Genomic DNA, 19,616 nt, shown 5'->3' on the forward strand with positions numbered 1-19,616 from the left:
CTTTTCATGGTGGGACAATTCGGGATATCAGATATACAGGGTGTTTTCAAAGGTGAGGCTTTTTTTGACAGAAGGTAGAACTCATCAAAATAAGTCGTTGAAGCAAAAATTGTCTATATAAAATATCCAAGATGGATGAGATACAACCCCTAGAAGTTCGGCGGAATTTCATTGAATTTCAAATATGGGAATGTGGTAGGTGACTCCGGCATCGCAAAAACGAAACAAAACATAAACATATGGCTTGTCAATGAATGATTCAGTACCAAGTTCATCGGATTAGATGCATTAGGTCTCTTTTGAGAGAATCATAATTGTTGTATCGTGCAATTTAGGGTGAAAAAAAATTTAGAAAATCGAGGCAGTTTCTTGTAAGTGCTTATGTTAGTTATGTTGGAAAAGTGCTATGATGTTTCCCCATTTCATCCCATTTTTACGACGATTGTTGGAATGTTCGAACAAGAAGATTGTGATGCCGATTGTGAAAAAATTCGTGAATAATTTAGACGAATTCTATTGGTGAGCCATTTCATAAAATCGTGTAAGTCACTAAAAAATAACAAACAATGGAAACAAAGTTTCCATTTTCTTTACCACGTAAATATCGAAAGAGCCAATATCCTAAACGAAACCACATGGTCGAATCAGGCAGATAAGTTTTTTCTCACTGCTTTGCGATAATTCAGCTAACAAACGGTCTAGGATCGTATTAGGATATATTTCAGTAATCATTTTAATTTTTTTTTCAACTGTGTCATTTTGAAAGTTTTGTATAGGAGATTTTTGGTGAAACGCTTCATTTCGACCAGTTCTATCTTCTGTTGAAAAAAAAGCCTCACCTTCAAATACAGTAGGTATATTGAAATGCTATTTGACAAGAATTTTTCTGACAGGCCAAAGCAAATAGGTAGGTACTTTTTATAACTGAAATAATATTTCGAATACCCTTCTCCGACAATGAACTCTTCAGCTGCATTTTCTCAAGAACTTATCGTGTTCAAACAAGAGTACCAAGATAAATTTGATATGATCCTTCACATCGTATTTTTTAATGAAAATCTCAAACTCAAACTCAAAATCTTGAAAGGGTATAAGGAAACATTCTTCTGAACTCGGGCTTTTTGAACAAATAGGATGTAATGGAACAACAGTTAATCTTCTCAAAAATAAAGAACTCAAGAAGCAACCCTCTACAAATCAGGAAATGTAGGTAATATTTGTTTTCGTTTTGGGAATATCTTTCCCCAAAAAGCCCTTCAACGCGAAATCCTCCTGAGAAAGAAAAAACAATCACTAACCTTGAATGTCATCCACGCAAATATTGAGATCTTCCCTGAACGCAGGCAAGTAACTATGGCACTGACATGTACACCCTTTGCTGTCACTCTTTTCCAAACTGCCCGTGCCACTGGTGAGGCCGATACAGAAATCATCGTTGCACACGTGATTGGGATCTGTGAATTATACAGCAATAAGTCATTGGTGTCGGTCTATTTGCTCCCGTTCATAAAATTCGAATTGAGTAATTTCAAGTAGCGCCTAAGGAACCGTCCACATTACTCTCAGAACTGGTAGGAAAAGCTCAAGGACATGAATATTTTACGAAGCTGCTTGTCCATATATAATGGAACATAATTTATTCAATGTAACAAAGCAAATAAGTTTTTGTCAAGATCTGCCTGCTTATGATGATGAAGAGATAACGATTTTGTATGCTATATATTAAGTCTGCAGGTGCAACACTGTAGATTCACTCACTTGGTAGGGTGATGAGATCTCCATTGTTTTGCCTAGTGATTGTCAGAGGTGGAAAGGGTGTTTGTGAAAATCCTGCGACAAGTCCTATCCATGTCAGTGCGAAAACCTTCAGAGACATCTCTCGATGAATTCGGTGAGGTTACATCGTCTGAAAAATAAGTTAGAACTAAGATAAAACTGAATCATGGCATGTGAATATAAACGAAATGAATCCAGACGCATGACACTCGCTGACATGAATGCTCTGACGAGGTAAAATAAGAACGAAACCATGGTCAGCATCTACGCTTATTTTGGACGTGTAGTATCAGAATAACTTCTGTTTCCTTTCGTTTTGAATAACATTTTACTTTTGTTGCAGCTGCTAAAAAAAGTCAACAATTTTCTATTAATAGTATCCACCTGCTCCATCATCTCAAAAATATTCATTGTTTACATATAGTAACGTACTAAACATATACAGCAATAAATACCTATATAACTATAATTCAATAATGGAAGTTTTGGTTATAAAGTTCCCTAATTAAAACATATAACAAACTTTATTGGTTTCCTATGTGTATTTACATATAAAAGATTACGATCGTTACCACACCTTTATATGCGGGATTGAATAAGCAGGCATTTCGAGATTTTTATCTATGGGTTTACTCCTCACGCGGTTATCGGCACTAGCTAATTGAAAATGGTCTACTTGAAAAATTCCAATTTATGGAGTATTCAATACCCGAAGCTAAATAATGCAATTATTATTACATGATAGAATTGACGTGATATGAGCTTGGAGCTTGCATCCAAGTAGGAATTTTCTTAATTAATCGCTGTTTGCATAGCGTAGGCTGTTCAAAATGAAGACGAATCTTGATCTGAACAGGTTTCCACCTTTTCACAATGACCAGATTCCAGATCCTCTAGACCCTTTATTGAAATAAGAATTAAAGGAAAGCTTATTTATAGTTTGATGTATTGGTTACTCGCTTACTCGCACGTTGGAGTCTCCTGATTTTATTGTTGAGTTTTAATGTTTTGAGGTTGCAAATTATAGAAAAGGTAAAATATAAGTAAAAGAAGATGGGAATCTAATCAAATAGATCCTATTTATTATGATCTATTGAACATTGTTTTGTCCAATAATAAATCGACTAAAATTGATGTCACCAATTTCCATCTGGGAAAGAAAAATTGCCAGGTACCTACACTTTCCTTCAATAGGTCCCTGGATTTGGTATTAGGTAATTCATTGAGCTAAATTGAGTGAACCATCAATATGATCAATATAGTTGAACCTTCAATATTATTGCACGTAAATTTTTTTAATTTTCTAATAAGTACCTATCTATAAACATCTATTGATTTTTTTCATGTAGTCAGTTTCTCGCTTGTTGCAATGTTGAAGTCACCAGATATTTTCTAAATTATGGGCATGATGAACTATTCAACGTTCATTTTTTATGAGAATAAGATCATTACTAGAAAAATCAGAGAAGATTCCACAAAATTTAATTCACTTCCCTTTGGCTTCTACTACTTTTATAATGGTTGTAACCTTTCACTTGTGAAAATCCAACTGCATTCTCAGGCTCTCCATTATTTTAGCAATCGGTATCGATATTTTGAGTTACATGGAGTCATCAGCGACACCTGGCAAAGCATAAAATCTTCTGCAATATTATCTACATTATTGCATAACAAAACGTATTCAATAATCTCGGTAATTTCATCGGAACTATAATAACTGTATAGATCTAGTAAATATCCAGTTTTCAAACTTTATTTGATGGTTTCGAGAATGTTCGGATATAAAATTAAAATTGAAAATAAAAATTCCTAGTTAAATATTATCTTGACGAAAAAGAATGAATTGTCTCTTGATGAAGTGTCGATGACCTTTCCATCAGCAGAATTAAGAAATAACCAATTTGTAATAAGGCGTAGAAGGGCCACATAATATGTTAAAAATATTTTCCGCCGAACTTCATTGTCGGAATTTTATTAAATTCCGACGTGGATTATTTCCCGAAAAACAGGTTGCTTTATTTCAACGAATAGTCATATAATACTGGGTGTTTCTAGCACATCTACAAGAATATATTGAAAAATTCTTAGCCTACTATATATTCTTCTCTTAATTGGATACATTTATTACAGCGAACCTGCGACGTCTCTAGACCTATAAAAAAAAATGTTTCTTCTTGCTCTGTAAACCAGATCTCCACAGCTTTTATTACCTCCTCGTTGGAAGAAAATTTACGACCTTTTAAATTTTTTTTCAGTTGAGGAAAGAGATGATAGATGGATGGAGCCAAATCTGGTGAATAAGGGGGGTGTTTCAGTAATTCAAATCCTAAATCACGAATTTTTTGCATGGCAACATGAGATTTGTGTGCAGGGGCGTCGTCCTGCAAAAACAAAACACCTTTGGATATCTTTCCGCGTCTTTTCTCTTCAATTTTTCCCATAGAGAGGTCAGTAATGTCGAATAGTAATCTCCGGTTATTGTTCTGCCCTTATCCAAAAAATCAATCATGATTACTCCATGGCAATCCCAAAAAACTGAAGCAAGAACTTTTCCAGCAGATTTTTGGACACGAAACTTCTTAGGTCTTGGAGAACCAGAGTGTAACCATTCCATCGATTGTTGCTTTGTTTCTGGATCGCAAAAATGTACCCAAGTCTCATCCATAGTAACAATTCGGTTTAAGAAGTCTACATCTTTTTCAAATCGAGCGCATATCGAACGCAATGCTTCTACCCTTGCACGCTTTTGGTCAACATTCAAACATTTGGGGATCCATTTTGCATGTCCAAATTGACGTGAACTATATAATGAACGCGTTCGTATGAAATATTCAGTGCTTCAGATATCCGTTTCAGCCCAATTCGACGGTCTGATAAAATCATGTCGTGAACTGCATCGATATTTTCGGGGACTGACACAGAAACTGGCCTTCCCGATCGGTCATCATCTTCAATGAAAAATTTACCTCTTTTGAAGCTTGCAGTCAAATTTTTCACGGTCGCATAAGAAGGACATTGATCACCAAGAGTATTAAGCATATCTTCGTAAATCTGCTTACCTCTTAACCCTTTCAAATACAGGTACTTTATGATGGCTCAATACTCTAATTTTTGGATTTTCACAATTTCGGTGGAAATCTTCTTTCTTTTAATTCATTGCGTAACTCTGGTTTACTTTTTCGATCTCACACACTTCACACTGACACTTCTAATGAGTTATTGTTCGTTGCTATGGTAACGCAATGTTTTTTTACGCATGGAACTGGTCTAGGCTAACTCAATATCTATACATCCTCGTATATGATAAAAGTGATGTTTACGTATACCGAAAAGTGTTTGCGGACGAAAAGTACTTCCTTCGAAAATTTGACTTTTCGTTAGGAAATTAGTATTTCGAATGTCAATTTTTGTTTAGATCAACGAAAATTAAATTAAATTAATTTTTAGGGTCGGATTTAAATGAAATTCCCACTTCCATCTTGAAATTCAGTGAAATTCCCACTTCAATACTTTTAAAATATTATATGGTCCTTCTTTCAGTGAATTTCTTGGAAGAAAGCGCTATGGCTGGATACCTATCGACTAAGAATGTGGCGTTCAATCGACAGACACCTGCTGAAGTATAAAAGCTTCCGCAATATTACTTCCATTATCACATTACAAAACGTTTTCAATCGTCCAGGATGTCAAGGTATTTCGCCGCTAGATCTTCACATTTTAACGTATTTCTTAGCGGTAAAGGGACACCTGTGGAACGTCGTATACGAGTAGGTACGCAGAAGATCGAATTATATTATGGGACCGACTGAAGAGATCCTCCTCCTTGTTTATAGATTGTTCTGTTACATTTGTAATTCCTACTGTGAGTCGCTGAGTGGGCTCATCAGCGTTTGAAGAAGTGCTTGACTCGGGAGCATTCATCAGCCAGCTGTTCCACAGCGAGAAGAGCTTGGTAATCACCAGGGACTATTTGTACAAACGGGACCCATAAAGGTTCCTTTGGCTTCTGCGGGCCTCTTTTCATCTTCAGCAGCGTTGAAGAGTCGGATGATTCAATTCATAAGTGAGAGTAGATTTTCGATGTTATGTAATTTTTGGTTTACAGTTAGATCCGACGCCTAGAAGTGCATTGTGTGGATAAGACGTGAAGAAGCGTTTGTTCGGATCAACCGAGTGTTAAGATGGTCAGTCACCCAAAGAACCATCATAGTACGGCGGGTAATCTTCAATGCGATAATCGTGGAATCTGTTCATCACACCACCAGGCACAGATTCACGATTCCCATGAAAAAAATCGATAATTAATGAATGTCAGAAAATGATACGGAGTTTCCAAGAGAAGCGCATCATTACTATATCAAAAGAGACGTTTTTTTCGAGTATCTACTAACAAATTACCATTCTTTTGTGCTACGCCAGATCTTTGGGCCCTAACTCATACAGCACCCAGGCTTTTGAGCCAGTATAGTGACCTTCGAACGTCTTGTAATTGTTGATTGATTAACATTCTAATGATTCTCCGGGTTCTTTTGGCGTTTTAATAGGGTTTTCATTGCGTGGAATTCAGTTGAATGGGAAGTGAAATTAATTAATTTCGCTTCGAAGACATTTCCTGAATGTACCAGAGAGTAGACATAACTGAATACCACGTCTACTTTTTCTGTTTTGAAGACTGAAAACAGAAATAATTCACGGCTTTTCCGTGGAAGCTGAATTTGTGAATCAAAAAACTTTGAGGGAATAACTAAGGTACTTTTTACCATTTGGTATATTGTAGATTTTGAAATAATATCTCGATGTTTTAAAGGGTTAAGGTCAGTAAATCCAAAGGCTTATGTGAAAAAAAGTGCCGACGTTTATTTAAAATCTTCTTCGGGGCTCTGAAAGATTCACAATACAGTAATGAACCGAACACAACAATATAATTATAAAAACACAATAGACAATATTCGGAAGCTACCTATTATACATTTTCAGTTGGCCTTGTTGGTCACATTAAAAAGTAAAAATCGTATTTTACGATGCATAAAATACATAGAATGATACATGCTTACTGGCAGCTAAATCACAACTAATTGTTGTCGAAGAACAGGTGGAACATCAAAGAAAATAATGAACATAACATATGCTATATGAATGACAGGACGGAATTCAATTTCGTTGTTTATCCAACCCTTTCCTTTTAGTTTGCCAATTAAGTTGAAATACGCCGTGTTCAGGTTGTCAATATCGGTTCTTTTGTTAACTGATCTTTTGCACTGTTTAACCGACACCATTCCATGTGTCACCCGCTTTTTTAAGTTGTTTTCAAATCCTATAACCTATAATAGAAACTTCATCAAAACTGAAAGAGTGTATGTATTTTATGCACCGTAAAATACGATTTTTACTTTTTATTGTGACCAACAAGCATGGAATATTTTGAGTTACAACACAACTAAACTTATCGAAATACTTGATCATACTGACAACAAAATTGTCTGTGATTTACTAAATTTATTCTAAGTAAGAGACTCGCACTGTAGCAGTCAAGGGCGGATCCAGGATTTTTTTCTGGGGGGGGCACAACGGGCGGACGAGCAAAAAATCAACAGTAACTGTGAGAAATGAACTTCACTTTTATTTTTAAGAGTTCAAGTATGTATAGAAAGATCCGTCCGTCTGGGGGGGGGGCACGTGCCCCCGTGCCCCCCCCCTAAATCCGCCCTTGGTAGCAGTAAGAGGCTGATTGTATACAAAAAAACCCTCCGATACCTGTTATCACAGTAAGTTGTTCGATACAACCAGAAGAAATTGATTATTAACGATGTAGTACCAATGTTGCTATCGAATAAACAAAAAGGAAATAATTATAATTGTTAGATCATAATTAAGGCGTTCATGGTACGAAGCACTGAACAACAACAAACATTTCTTGCTTTCGTTTTCTATGATTTCAAGTCACGCAAACTGTAATGGATTGGAATTCTAATGATTTTTATCAAGGAAATTCATTACAATATACAGTATGCCATCAGAAATTAAATAGAATTCTTTCAGGATAGTGAAAATTCCATTTTGGTATCGATTTTGGAAGATCCATCCAAAATCCTATTGCTTGTATAATAATATTTTATTGATTATGGGTGAACATGTTATTTATATATTTATTGAAGTGAAATCATTCATGATGGAAAAGATAAATCGCTTCTTCGCTCAAAAGTACTGATGGTAATGAAGTTGACGACTACACTGTAAAGAGGTATATTGTGTTATTGTTTTATTCTAGATTTTTCTAGGGGATTAATGATGGTAGGATCACAATAGAAAGTCGGCATGAGGAACTGACGAAGGATGCGATCCTCAATTTTCTGTGGAAGGATCAGCAAGACACGTTCTGTGGAATGTTATAGCTCATGGCAGTGTGTTCCTTCCTTTTTTCTAAAGGAGCAATAGGATTTAAAAGTTCCACATAAGAGCAACAGTGACATCAACATCATCACCGTCACGAGGATATATGAGTCAGAGCTCTTGGAAGGTAATAGACTGAAATGTCAATAAAAATCAGGATAGTCAAGCTGCCATTTAATCATATTGACAGCTGACAAGTGGCAAATGCATCCTGGCTGGTTTATTTTGTAACCAAGCAGTGTTTTTAAATTCGAATAGGGAAATTATGAAAAAAATCACGTAGATTCAGTTGATAAGTTTTCCAGAACCAGTAGGTAGGTATTATGGAATTTCATACCCACGTACAATCATGTCACTTGAGCTGCCTGCATACATACAACCTTCCCCACTAATATTTCTTGACTCATCTCGAGTCCGCAAGGCAAAATGCAATTTCCCATTGATCTTACAGCGTAAGAACTTGAGAAAAATCCTTATCAATGACTGCTGTCTCTTCGAATACACGCTAACAGAATTTCCTCAAGTTAACGGTGCCTAAGTGATTTACACCAGTTGTTTACTACAATTATGCCTTCTCGAGGTACAGGTTTTATTTTAATCGATTCAATATTCGCCATATGCTCCTCGAAGCTCTTCTGCAGCCAGTTCTTCCGAGCATTTGATTCGTAGAAAAAAATAACGATCGGGTGCCATCTACCGTGTTTGTCATCGTGGATAATACGCGTACGGGTCGTTGTGTTGGTAGATGAAAAGCGAATCGAATTGAACAGAAGATTGCGAACTATAAAAAGAGTTAATCGTTCAGTTGTCTCCGTTTAATGAAGGACGCGCAGACATAAACTTAATCAATTATGAACACATATAGAGCCTGACGGTCATTTGCAGTGGGCAATTTCCACGAATCGACTGTTTAATCCTTCGCATTAATTCGAAATGGAATAAAACGCGAGATTTCTGACAAATTTTCAGAGCAGTTGGGTGCATATAGCGAAATTTGACTCAGAACATCAAGATTCTTGGATCTTTATTATCATTTTCAACTGGGTTGATTAGGTAGTTTCCATAACAAAAATAAAATAAACCTAGAGTTAGTGATTTCCACTAAAAGTAGACTGGATTGATATCCTTCCAGTCAGTCTTCAGGAAACCGTCTATGGTGATGGCTGATCATAAATTTGACCAGGTTTTTAGGTTGAAGGTTGCCACATCGTGAGAATTCAAAACTTACTCGTCCATAAGTGCGCTTTTTAGTCTGGAAGATTCTAAATACTTGAAGAGATTGACTGCTTCTTTTCTTCTATCCAAAGAGCCTACAAATTCTATGTGCTGACAGGCCCATGTGGTATAAATGCAATGCTCGGAGCTTAGTGCATGGCAGCTGCAGCAGCTTCTTGGTGTAGAACGTCAAAAATCTTTTTGATTTCGCTTACACTCGTGGATCTGCCTGTTTTTTAGCCCACAGCTATCCTCTGGTCAGTTGCTTTGCTATTTGAGGGAATTCCAAGGACAGTAGTAAACGTCAACCCTAGCTGTGCGAAATTTCTCTGCCTAGGATAACTAAAAGATCAAAATTAGAGTAGTTTTATAGTTGAGCCTCAAATTATTCAAAGTTCTGTTCGTCCCTTGTAGGACTTTCCACAAACTCAGTTTAAATAATTGCGTGTCTTGTCCTTTATTCAAGCATTCTTATACATTTTCCTTTCATTGAGAATTCAAAAAAATTCAAAACAACTCTGAAGTTATTTTCTGTGAAGATGAGTGTTATAGTTTTTATACAGGGTGACTCGTCGACTCATATTTTCTCGTACAAAAATATCTGTGAAATTCTAAAAATTGGGTACTTCGACCGACTGACCCTTTAAAAGATCCAAAAATATGCAGTGCCACAGATTTAGCTAGTTGAATAACTAGCTAAATCTGTGAAGGTTATTTTGTTTTTCCAGAGGTGGCACAGCTCATTATGAAAACACATAATGGTTATATTCTTTTATCAGGCCGAAAAGGAAAAAAAGGTTTAGAAAAAAAAATTTCTTTTGACCTCAAGAATCCACTGTAAAAATATTTTTACGTGTCAAAGACTAACCCCGTATATCCCACCCCACTGTAAGGCTTCTGTATTTCCTCAGATTCATCATTTTTCGAAAATAAACCCTGAGAGTGCTTTTTTCTCACTTTAACTACCGAGAATAAATTGTCCAGCTAAAAAGAAATTTCTCCCAAATAAAAATTTGCAGATTTAGGTAATTCTTTGAGTCATAGACCGTCATAGAAATCTTTCTCTCAAATTCTGAAAACCCCCAGGAAATAAGGACAACTCAACGGTTTCTGAATATCAATAAATTTTCCGGAATGTCCATAATGACAAATAGTAGTCAGTATAAATCATGTCCACCATTGATCATGCAGATCCTGGTAAATAAGGTGAAATTTCTCGCATAACTCTTGGTTGCATTATATACCGCGGGTTCTCATTAGCATAAAATCGTGAATTTATAACCATTTTGCCCTGATACATTTCTTTCGTTATGAACGAGGTCCTGTTAGTTATAGAGCAAGGATTATTTCAAGAAGAAATTATTGATTCATTCTATCCCTAACAACGGCTCTCACTGAAAGATATAAATTGTTAACCCAACACTCGCTATTTAAGAGAATTTCCTTCGAGTCATAAGATATCGGCAATACGAATTATTGATTAGCTCTCAGCGATGATAATTTGCAATCAACATTTCTAATTTGGTGTTACTGCATCTTCTCAAGGTACTAGGTAATTCATTATTTAGATTGTCAATTTAGCTAGAATATTGTTGGTACTAAGCAGTTCTTGTAGTAAATATAGAGATAATTAGACACTTTTTCTTTTGAAAAAAATTAAGAAACACTATTAGATTCTGCAGTCAATACAACATAAATTTTGAACAAGTGCCAATTTTTAATTATGTGCAACACATTGTAGAAGAATCTGTCTGATATTTTTGCGATTTATAGATTTACCTTTCGATTAATGAAAGGAATAACTATTTTGACTCGAAGGCTGTGTATGTAGTAGGAATTTCAACTGATAATGTAGAAAAGCACAGTAGATTTCATAATTCTCAACTTGATGATGAATGATAATTAGGCGTGAAAGTGAGAGTTCATTAAAAATAATGTGCCGGACATCGATAAGAAATTTTAGCCAATTTCATTAGAAATCAGGAGTTCATAGAGTTCACATCTCCTTTTCTGGAGGTCAAGACAGGTGACCAGTAAGAAAGTTATCGAATGATGATTTCACACGTCACGAAGTCTCATCTTTGGTTAGACAGCAACATATTTGTTCTTTGTATCAACATTTTTCTCCTCGGCTTTCCCATCGATGGTTCAGAACAAATTTATAACATCTACGCTCATATATGAAGCGGGTTTTTCCTAGAAATTCCATATGTACGAGGATGTATTGATATCTAGTTAGCCTAGACCAGTTCCATGCATAAAAAAAATATTGCGTTACCATAGCAACGAACAATAACTCATTAGAAGTGTCAGTGTGAAGTTAGAAGTCAAAAAAGTAAACCAGCAATAAATTAAGAAAGAAAGAAGATGTCTCTTTTTATGCAACCGTGAAAAATTGGACTGCAAGCTTCAAAAGAGGTAAATTTTCAATTGAAGATGATGACCGATCGGGAAGGCCAGTTTCTGTGTCAGTCCCCGAAAATATCGATGCAGTTCATGACATGATTTTATCAGACCGTCGAATTGGGCTAAACGGATATCTGAAGCAGTGAATATTTCATACTAACGCGTTCATCATATAGTTCACGTCAATTTGGACATGAGAAAAATTGCTGCAAAATGGATCCCCAAATGTTTGAATGTTGACCAAAACCTGGATTTGAAAACCATGTAGACTTCTTAAATCGGATTGTTACTATGGATGAGACTTGGGTACATTTCTACGATCCAGAAACAAAGCAACAATCGATGGAATGGAGACGCTCTGGTTCTCCAAGACCTAGGAAGTCTCGTGTCCAAAAATCTGCGGGAAAAGTTCTTGCTTCAGTTTTTTGGGATTGCCATGGAGAAATCATGATTGATTTTTTGAATAAGGGTATAACAATAACCGGAGATTACTATTCGACATTACTGACCACTCTACGGGAAAAAATTGAAGAGAAAAGGCGAGGAAAGCTATCCAAAGGTGTTTTGTTTTTGCAGGACAACGCCCCTGCATACAAATCTCATGTTCCCATGCAAAAAATTCGTGATTTAGGATTTGAATTGCTACAACACCCCCCTTATTCACCAGATTAGGTTCCATTCGACTATCATCACTTTCCTGAACTGAAAGAAAGTTTAAGAGGTCGTAAATTTCCTTTCAACGAGGGGGTAATAAAAGCTGGTGGAGGTCTGGTCTGCAGAGCAAGAGGAAAAATTTTTTTTGAAAGGTCGAGAGGCATTGCAGGTTCGCTGTAATAAATGTATCCAATTGAGGAGAATATGTTGAGTAATAAAATATTTTGACATTGAAATTTTGTTTGGTTCTATAGTAGGCTAAGAATTTTTCAATATATCCTCGTATAAGTTTGAAAGCAATAAAAGAATAGGATACGATTGGATTGAAAACTATAGTATTTTTGTGCCACTGTGTTTTTGAGTCAGAATAAATTAATATTTATTCATAGAACTGATATTTTTTCATTGTGTTCAATTTATTTATATAAATAATGTTATTTTCCTCATCATATTGTCTGATGTGTTAGTGATATGAATTATCACCAAAAAAGTTGTACATAGGTACAGAAGATTTTCGCATTTTTTTGGGTCTTTTCTATAAGCTGTTTCACTCAATAAATGCTGAAAAATCTTGATATAGGATGGTTCAATCGCGTTAAATCCAACAAATTTTATCAAGTGATAAGTGTGCGGTGACACACGATACTGAGAATTTATTATTAGTTCATTAAGATGATATCAGTGTATTAACTAACATACCCTATCAATTTGCAGCTAAATTGATAAGACTAATTACTATAATTCTCGATTAATTCTAAGTATTCCCTTCCTGCCCGCGGCAGAGACTTGTTAAGTGTTATGAAAGTCGAGAAGATAAACACCAATTCGTTTTACTCTGATTGATAGTTTCCACACTAACTGTTCCTGCGTTTGCATAAAATCGATGAAGTATGAAACCGAAACTCGAAAACAATTCGGTTTCATATTCATTAAAACCAATTAAAGTATTCGTTTCTCTCGATTTGCATACCACGACTCAAAAGTACATCACTTTTCATTTCAGCCGAATCAAAAGTGAAATCAAATTAGATGCGTTACATTCCGCTTCCAGCAAGATCGAAAAAGAAAGTGAAATTCTGAAAATTATCAGCTCTGAAGTAATATGGAAGTAATCACAAATGCAATGGAATATCAGTTAATGTTTAGCAGAAGTTGTTCAGGAGAAAAATCAATTTATTTCAGGAAGATTTGAGAATGTGCCGTAAACAGATTAAACTATGTATGTATAGTAGTTTTCTTGGTGTAAATCGGTAGAACAGCAACTCGCTTAGTAAGAAAAACATTTTTCGGATTCAATTTTTTTATTATACATATACAGGGTGAGTCTTCAACTCGTACGAATATTCTAGCAGTACATTCTTGAGGTCTTGAAACACTTTCTATCCAGGATTATTTTATTGTTAATAAGCTTCATTTAATGTAAATAAACTCTTCTCTCGGTGTACAGAGTTCTTTATATGAACCTAAAGTAATAAACAAAATTTTCTGCTCTGTAATTTTTCGGTAGGTATTTGTCATACAGTGAACTAAATATTTGAATTCACAGTTGTCAAATGAACTGTTTGTTGGCCTGAAATGACAACACTTGCAAATTTGAAAAAAATTTGTTGGACGGTTCGGGAGTTATAGTTATATAAGGTTCTGCCATAATCAATATTCTTGAGAAGAACGAAGAGCCTTAGCCCAAATTCAATTGTTGTTTTCTGATCATGCCATATTTGAAACCTTATGAGTTAGTACATATCTATTTTTGGTTTTTGTCTGTTCAAAATGAAGCTGTGATATTTTTTAAGATTTTGATATTTTCGTAAGAAATAAACGTTGGGTTGAATTATTTTCAGTTAATCCAATGGAGGCTCCTTATTTTTGCCTCATTTTATTTTATTTGTTCTATAAGCTCACTTTTACGTTTGGTAATATTTCTCTTTTCAGGAACCTACTTTATTTCATGTTTTCTTCACTTTTTTCCTTCGTACGTTTTTATGCAGGGTGAGTCTTTGACTCGTACAAATATTTCAACAGTAGATTCTTGAGATCAAAAGAAACACTTATTAAAAAGATATAGCCATTTTAAGTTTTCATTAAGAGCTATCCCACCCCTGGAAAAACAAAATAATTTACAGAATAACTAGCTGAATCTGCTTGAATCAGCCAAAGTACCCAATTTTATAAATTTCACAGAGACTTTTTGATTTTTAACATCAAATTACTCGAAAACGGCGCAATGTACAAGAAAATATGAAGAATACTTTTATTTCACAAAAAGTTCAAATATTCATTAAATAGCATCCATCTGAGTTTCCAGAGTTGGGTTCCTTGAAGTTTTGGCATTTTTATGGTACGTAATGATCATAATGAGAGAACTGGAAGACGTGGGTGACGTGGGGATTCATCAAATACATGAAAAACTATATTCCGAAATTCATTTCATTGGATAAACCCGTTTGTGAGATATAACTAAAAATAAAAAAAAATTTTGATGGTTTTTCAACAGCCTGTATCTTTCAAACCGAACTGATTCGGAAAGAATGGTGTAGAAAAGAATCTACTGTTAAAATTTTTCGTTATCCTAAATCAGCGACTACTCATAATTCCACAGTATCGGATATTTTGCTGTCGTGCCTCTCGTTCTCAGGAACAAGTCCGATGTTATTGTCGGACTCTAAACACGAGAATTCATCTATACCGATTGCCTCTTTTTCAAACACGAATGGATGTCTGAAAATCGATTAATTTTCCGAGATTTGGTTCACCAATCATCGCGTGTAATATCACCTCCACGAACTGCCATACATCCGCTTAAGATGCAAATGCTCAGTTCATAAAAATCAACGTAAAAAATATTATACCCCGGGATCTCTTAATCGTTTCCCTGATCGCCAATTCCTTATTTAATGAGTTATCAGTTTTTCGCCACTGAAGGCACTAACTTCAGTTAATCGAGACGTCTTAAAAAACCATTTTTACGACTATTCCGTTTTGGTTGAAACTGGTTTGATCGTTCTGCGAAATTAAATCGACTTATTTGCCACACAAATAGGAAAATACCATCATGGAGAATGTTTGCTCAATTTAATTATTTTTCATGGATACGACCGGAATTGTTTGATTGCTCTGAGTTCATTCCTTCCTATAATCGATGAAATGATGTACGAAGAGTTCTCGCATAAAACAGGAAAGTTGTTGGAATAGACCCTCGAATACAAAGCTTTGGTCCTTTTGGTCCAAATGGAACCCAAACCCAGATTGAACCAACGAAATCAACACATACAGGGTGAGTTTTTGACTCGTAAAAATATTTTAACAGTAGATTCTTCAAGCCAAAAGGAACAATTTTTTCCTTAACCATTTTTTCCGAATCGGCTCAGTTTGAAAGGTACAAGCTGTTGAAAAAACCATAAAAAAATTTTATTTTTAGTTCTCACAAACGGTTTCATCGAATGAAATGAATTTCGGAATATAGTTTTTCATTTATTTGATGAATCTTTTTCGAACCTAAGACATCACCCACGTCTTCCAGTTTTCTCATTATGACCATAACGTATAATATCATGAAAATACCAAAAATTCAAAGAGCCCAACTCTTGAAACTGAGTATGACGCTATCTAATGAATATTTGAACGTATTGTGAAATAAAAGTATTCCTCATATTTTCTCGTATAATGCGCCGTTTTCGAGTAATTTGATGTTCAAAAATTAAAAAGTATCTGTCAAATTTTAAAAATTGGATACTTTGGCTGAATCCAACTTTGTACAAATGATCCACAGATGTGAAGTGTCACAGATTCAGCTAGTTATTCAGAAGGTAATTTTGTTTTTCCAGGGGTGACACACGTATAGGAAAAAGGTGTTTTTTTACCTACTGTCAAAATATTTGTACGAGTCAAAGACTCACTCTGTATACATAATTTCCAGTCAGGTCGATGCCCAATCAGGCAGTCATTACCTACATAGAAAAATCGATTTCTTCCTGCTTAGGTAAGTAGAAAGTTTCTAAATTTCATTAGCTTTTAGTTAGTCGAAATTTTATTGAATTGTGGAATTTCATTTAATGCCTATCTCATACAGGGTGTTCTATAACGAAGTAGATCATTTCTCTTTTTAACGAATAATCATATTCATATAAAACTGAGTGTTCCCATATGTATGATGAATTGATGATGTTCTTTGTATTATTTAAGCTTTTTTTATGAGGGGTCATAAGAATGATATAAAAACATTACCTACACAGGCTGTGAAATTGTTTTCCATAAACACAGGATGCTCCTGAAGGTATTTCTATGGACATGAAATATTATGTAATCTCGGTGTTTAATATTTCTAGTTTTCTTATATGAAGGGGTCATTTCAATATCGTAGAAGAGCCTGTGTTGTGTATTAGGGAAGACTGAGTTGCGCTGGCTGGTTTCAGTGGTTTCCACTTGACTAGAAGTCGCAATAAATTCCCTCGTATCGTCTTCATCTATATTCGATTTCAGAAAGTGATGATTTTCACAATGAGTTCGCGTTGATTTCATTTCAAAATTAACGGCTTCGTTGTAATCCCGAGTTTAGTAAACTTTGTAATTTTGATGCCCTGGGATAATACTGGATAGAAAACATAATTGTTAAAAGTGGTTAATTAAACAGAATGCTACTATCATACATTGGTTTTGGAGAAAAGATTGCAGTCAGTTAGCAGAAACTAACTGTCGCTTCCACGCTGGTTCCAGCTGAAGAATGAAAATTATATCACTTTTCGGATTGAAAAAATATGATTGATTGGCTGAGAATATTTGAATCACCTAAAGTTACCTGCCACGAGGATAAAACCTAGGATAGCCTTATTCACTAAGTAGGCCATTGTGTAAGTATTAAGTTTCAGATTATAAATTTGAAAAAATGCTCAGAAGCACCTGATTTAATATCAGTTTTTCTTCTCCTTTTTGTGGGAGCCTATTACTTATCATTATCTCGAACAAATAGTCTCCAGCTCCAACTAATTCCCGAGTATGACAAGCATCTGCAGAAGCTACCGTCCCTTCTCAATATCCTATGAAATATTCATACTCGATTTTTCTATATATGGTATATGAAAGGTTTTGTAGCTATCAAAGCTGACTATATTTTCATAATATCGTGTTAAGATTTGACAGATTACTGCAACATCACGAATGCTTTTCCGATAGAACCTGCATCCATGATGAAATCGAGAAGATATTTCAAATCAGTGTCACTCAACGTACAGGAGAAAATTCTATGTTGGGAGTGACGGCACGCACCTAATATTTTTTCCTATTAGATAAGTACAAATCTATCGAGCATTCGTTATTTAATAATTCAGTGAGACACCTTTTTAGTCCTTTAACCATCCTTCATATTAATTGAGAATACTAATACCTTCGGAATCGACAATAAGAAGGATTTTTTTTTATTTCTATTATATAAAATATAATGTGTGGTACTTACAAAGGCAAAAATAAAATTGGAGTGCCTGTCTGGAATCTTCATTTTGAGTTTTTCGTGTTATTTGTGTTTTATCGTGATATAATCAACTCTTTTTGAAATTTTTGTCTGTCTTTTTGTTTGTTTGGTGATCTCCTTATTTGTCCAACCGAATTGACTAGATTTTTACTGTTGGAAAGGGAGGAAAGGACACTTTCCAAAGGAGACTTTAGACCAGATTTTAAACTACTTTTCATTCCACCGCCATCATGGAATAAGTTAGTACAGTAAAAAAATTCGTCTTGCAGACATAACTAGTATATAATACACACTAAATCAATATTAAATAACGCTGATGAGCAGAGTAAACACGTCTAGTTGTTAAATAAGTATAAGTATAAGTATAATTTATTGATCCTTCCAGACATAACAATTATATAAATAACCCATGCTATTGTAGTTTCTGGTTAGTTTATAATTATTGATTTTCATCCACTGGATCACATGCAAATTGTATATCCGATATAGATATAAAAAAATTGATATTCGTAGGAATATTTTATGTACACTGTGGGCAAAATTGGTTATACCTGAACTACAACCTTTTCAACCCAACAAGATAAAGAAAAATGCATAGCACCTTACGTTCGTCTTTTTTCGAAAAACTTATAATGCCATCAACTGCATTCCTCTATCTCCTTTTGTTATCGAGTTATAGGCCAAAAAAAATTTCAACTTTTGTCATTATCTCCGTTTCTGTTTGTACTAAAATGTTGAAATGAAAACATTATACACACACTTTTTGATAAAAATCCTGTGGCGATCTATGATTTTTTCCAATAGGTATATTTGCTGAGCTGTAACATAAAGATGCGTTTTTTTCTTATGAAAACAGTTGTTTAAAATTAATTAGAAAGACTGAGGGCGATGTATGATATATTTCTGAAACGGGAAAAAAAATGGCGATACTTTCTAAGTCATTTTAAACTAAGTACTGTTTTCATACGAAAAAACACTACTTTATAATAAGGATAAAAACCACCCGACGATATGAATATCGACGGGCTATTGGGGCCTTGACGATGGCAAATTGGCTAGTTCAATTCAGATCGTAACACTTGTCGATATTCATATCGTCAGGTGGTATGCATCTGAATTTATCCTTATTATTTTATTCATTGCCTCCCCGTTTAGGCGTGATCATTCTTCATTACACTACTTTATGTTATAGCTCAGCAAATGAATCAGTCAATCATACTACGTCACTGGGTTGCTATAAAAAAGTGTCTCCATAATGTTTTTATTTCAACATCCTAGCACAAATAGAAACGGAGATAATGACCAAAGTTGCAATGGCCCAAATTTCAATTTTGGCCTTTGAATCGAAAACAAAAGAAGATTGTGGAATGCAGTTGATGTTATTATAAGTTTCTCAAAATTTCAATGCAGACGATTGTCCTTATTTACCTCATATCAAGGATATCGCGAAATGTGTAAAAATGTTGAATACAAGCAGAAGAACCACCTTCATAACATTAATATTCAGACAGTGTTTAAAATTGAATCCCTACAAGACACTGAAATTGCCATGTTAGACTGACCACGTCCATACCAAATTTGGATTCACTTTGTTGACTCCCGTAGAAAAAAAGCCTTGTAAATACAGATCGCGCCAAACACATTAACACCAGATTTATTCAATACAAAGAGGGAGTGTTGAAAAAGATGTGATTTATCCGAATAGAGCAAC

At 34.9% G+C, this 19,616-nt stretch overlaps 1 protein-coding gene across 1 annotated transcript in view; it reads right to left on the reverse strand.

Moving 5' to 3' along the window:
* Positions 1-19,616, reverse strand: part of LOC123308382 — a 91,134-nt gene that overhangs the window by 62,822 nt on the left and 8,696 nt on the right. The window contains exons 2-3 of the mRNA XM_044891004.1: positions 1,759-1,906; positions 1,299-1,454 (exon numbers count right to left, since the gene is read on the reverse strand). Coding sequence (XP_044746939.1) covers positions 1,299-1,454; positions 1,759-1,876 — 274 coding nt within the window. The 5' untranslated portion in view covers positions 1,877-1,906. The remainder of the gene's footprint in view (positions 1-1,298; positions 1,455-1,758; positions 1,907-19,616) is intronic.

Source organism: Coccinella septempunctata, chromosome 2 (genome assembly GCF_907165205.1).
Source record: "Coccinella septempunctata chromosome 2, icCocSept1.1, whole genome shotgun sequence".
In the NCBI taxonomy this organism is placed as follows: Eukaryota; Metazoa; Arthropoda; class Insecta; order Coleoptera; family Coccinellidae; genus Coccinella; species Coccinella septempunctata.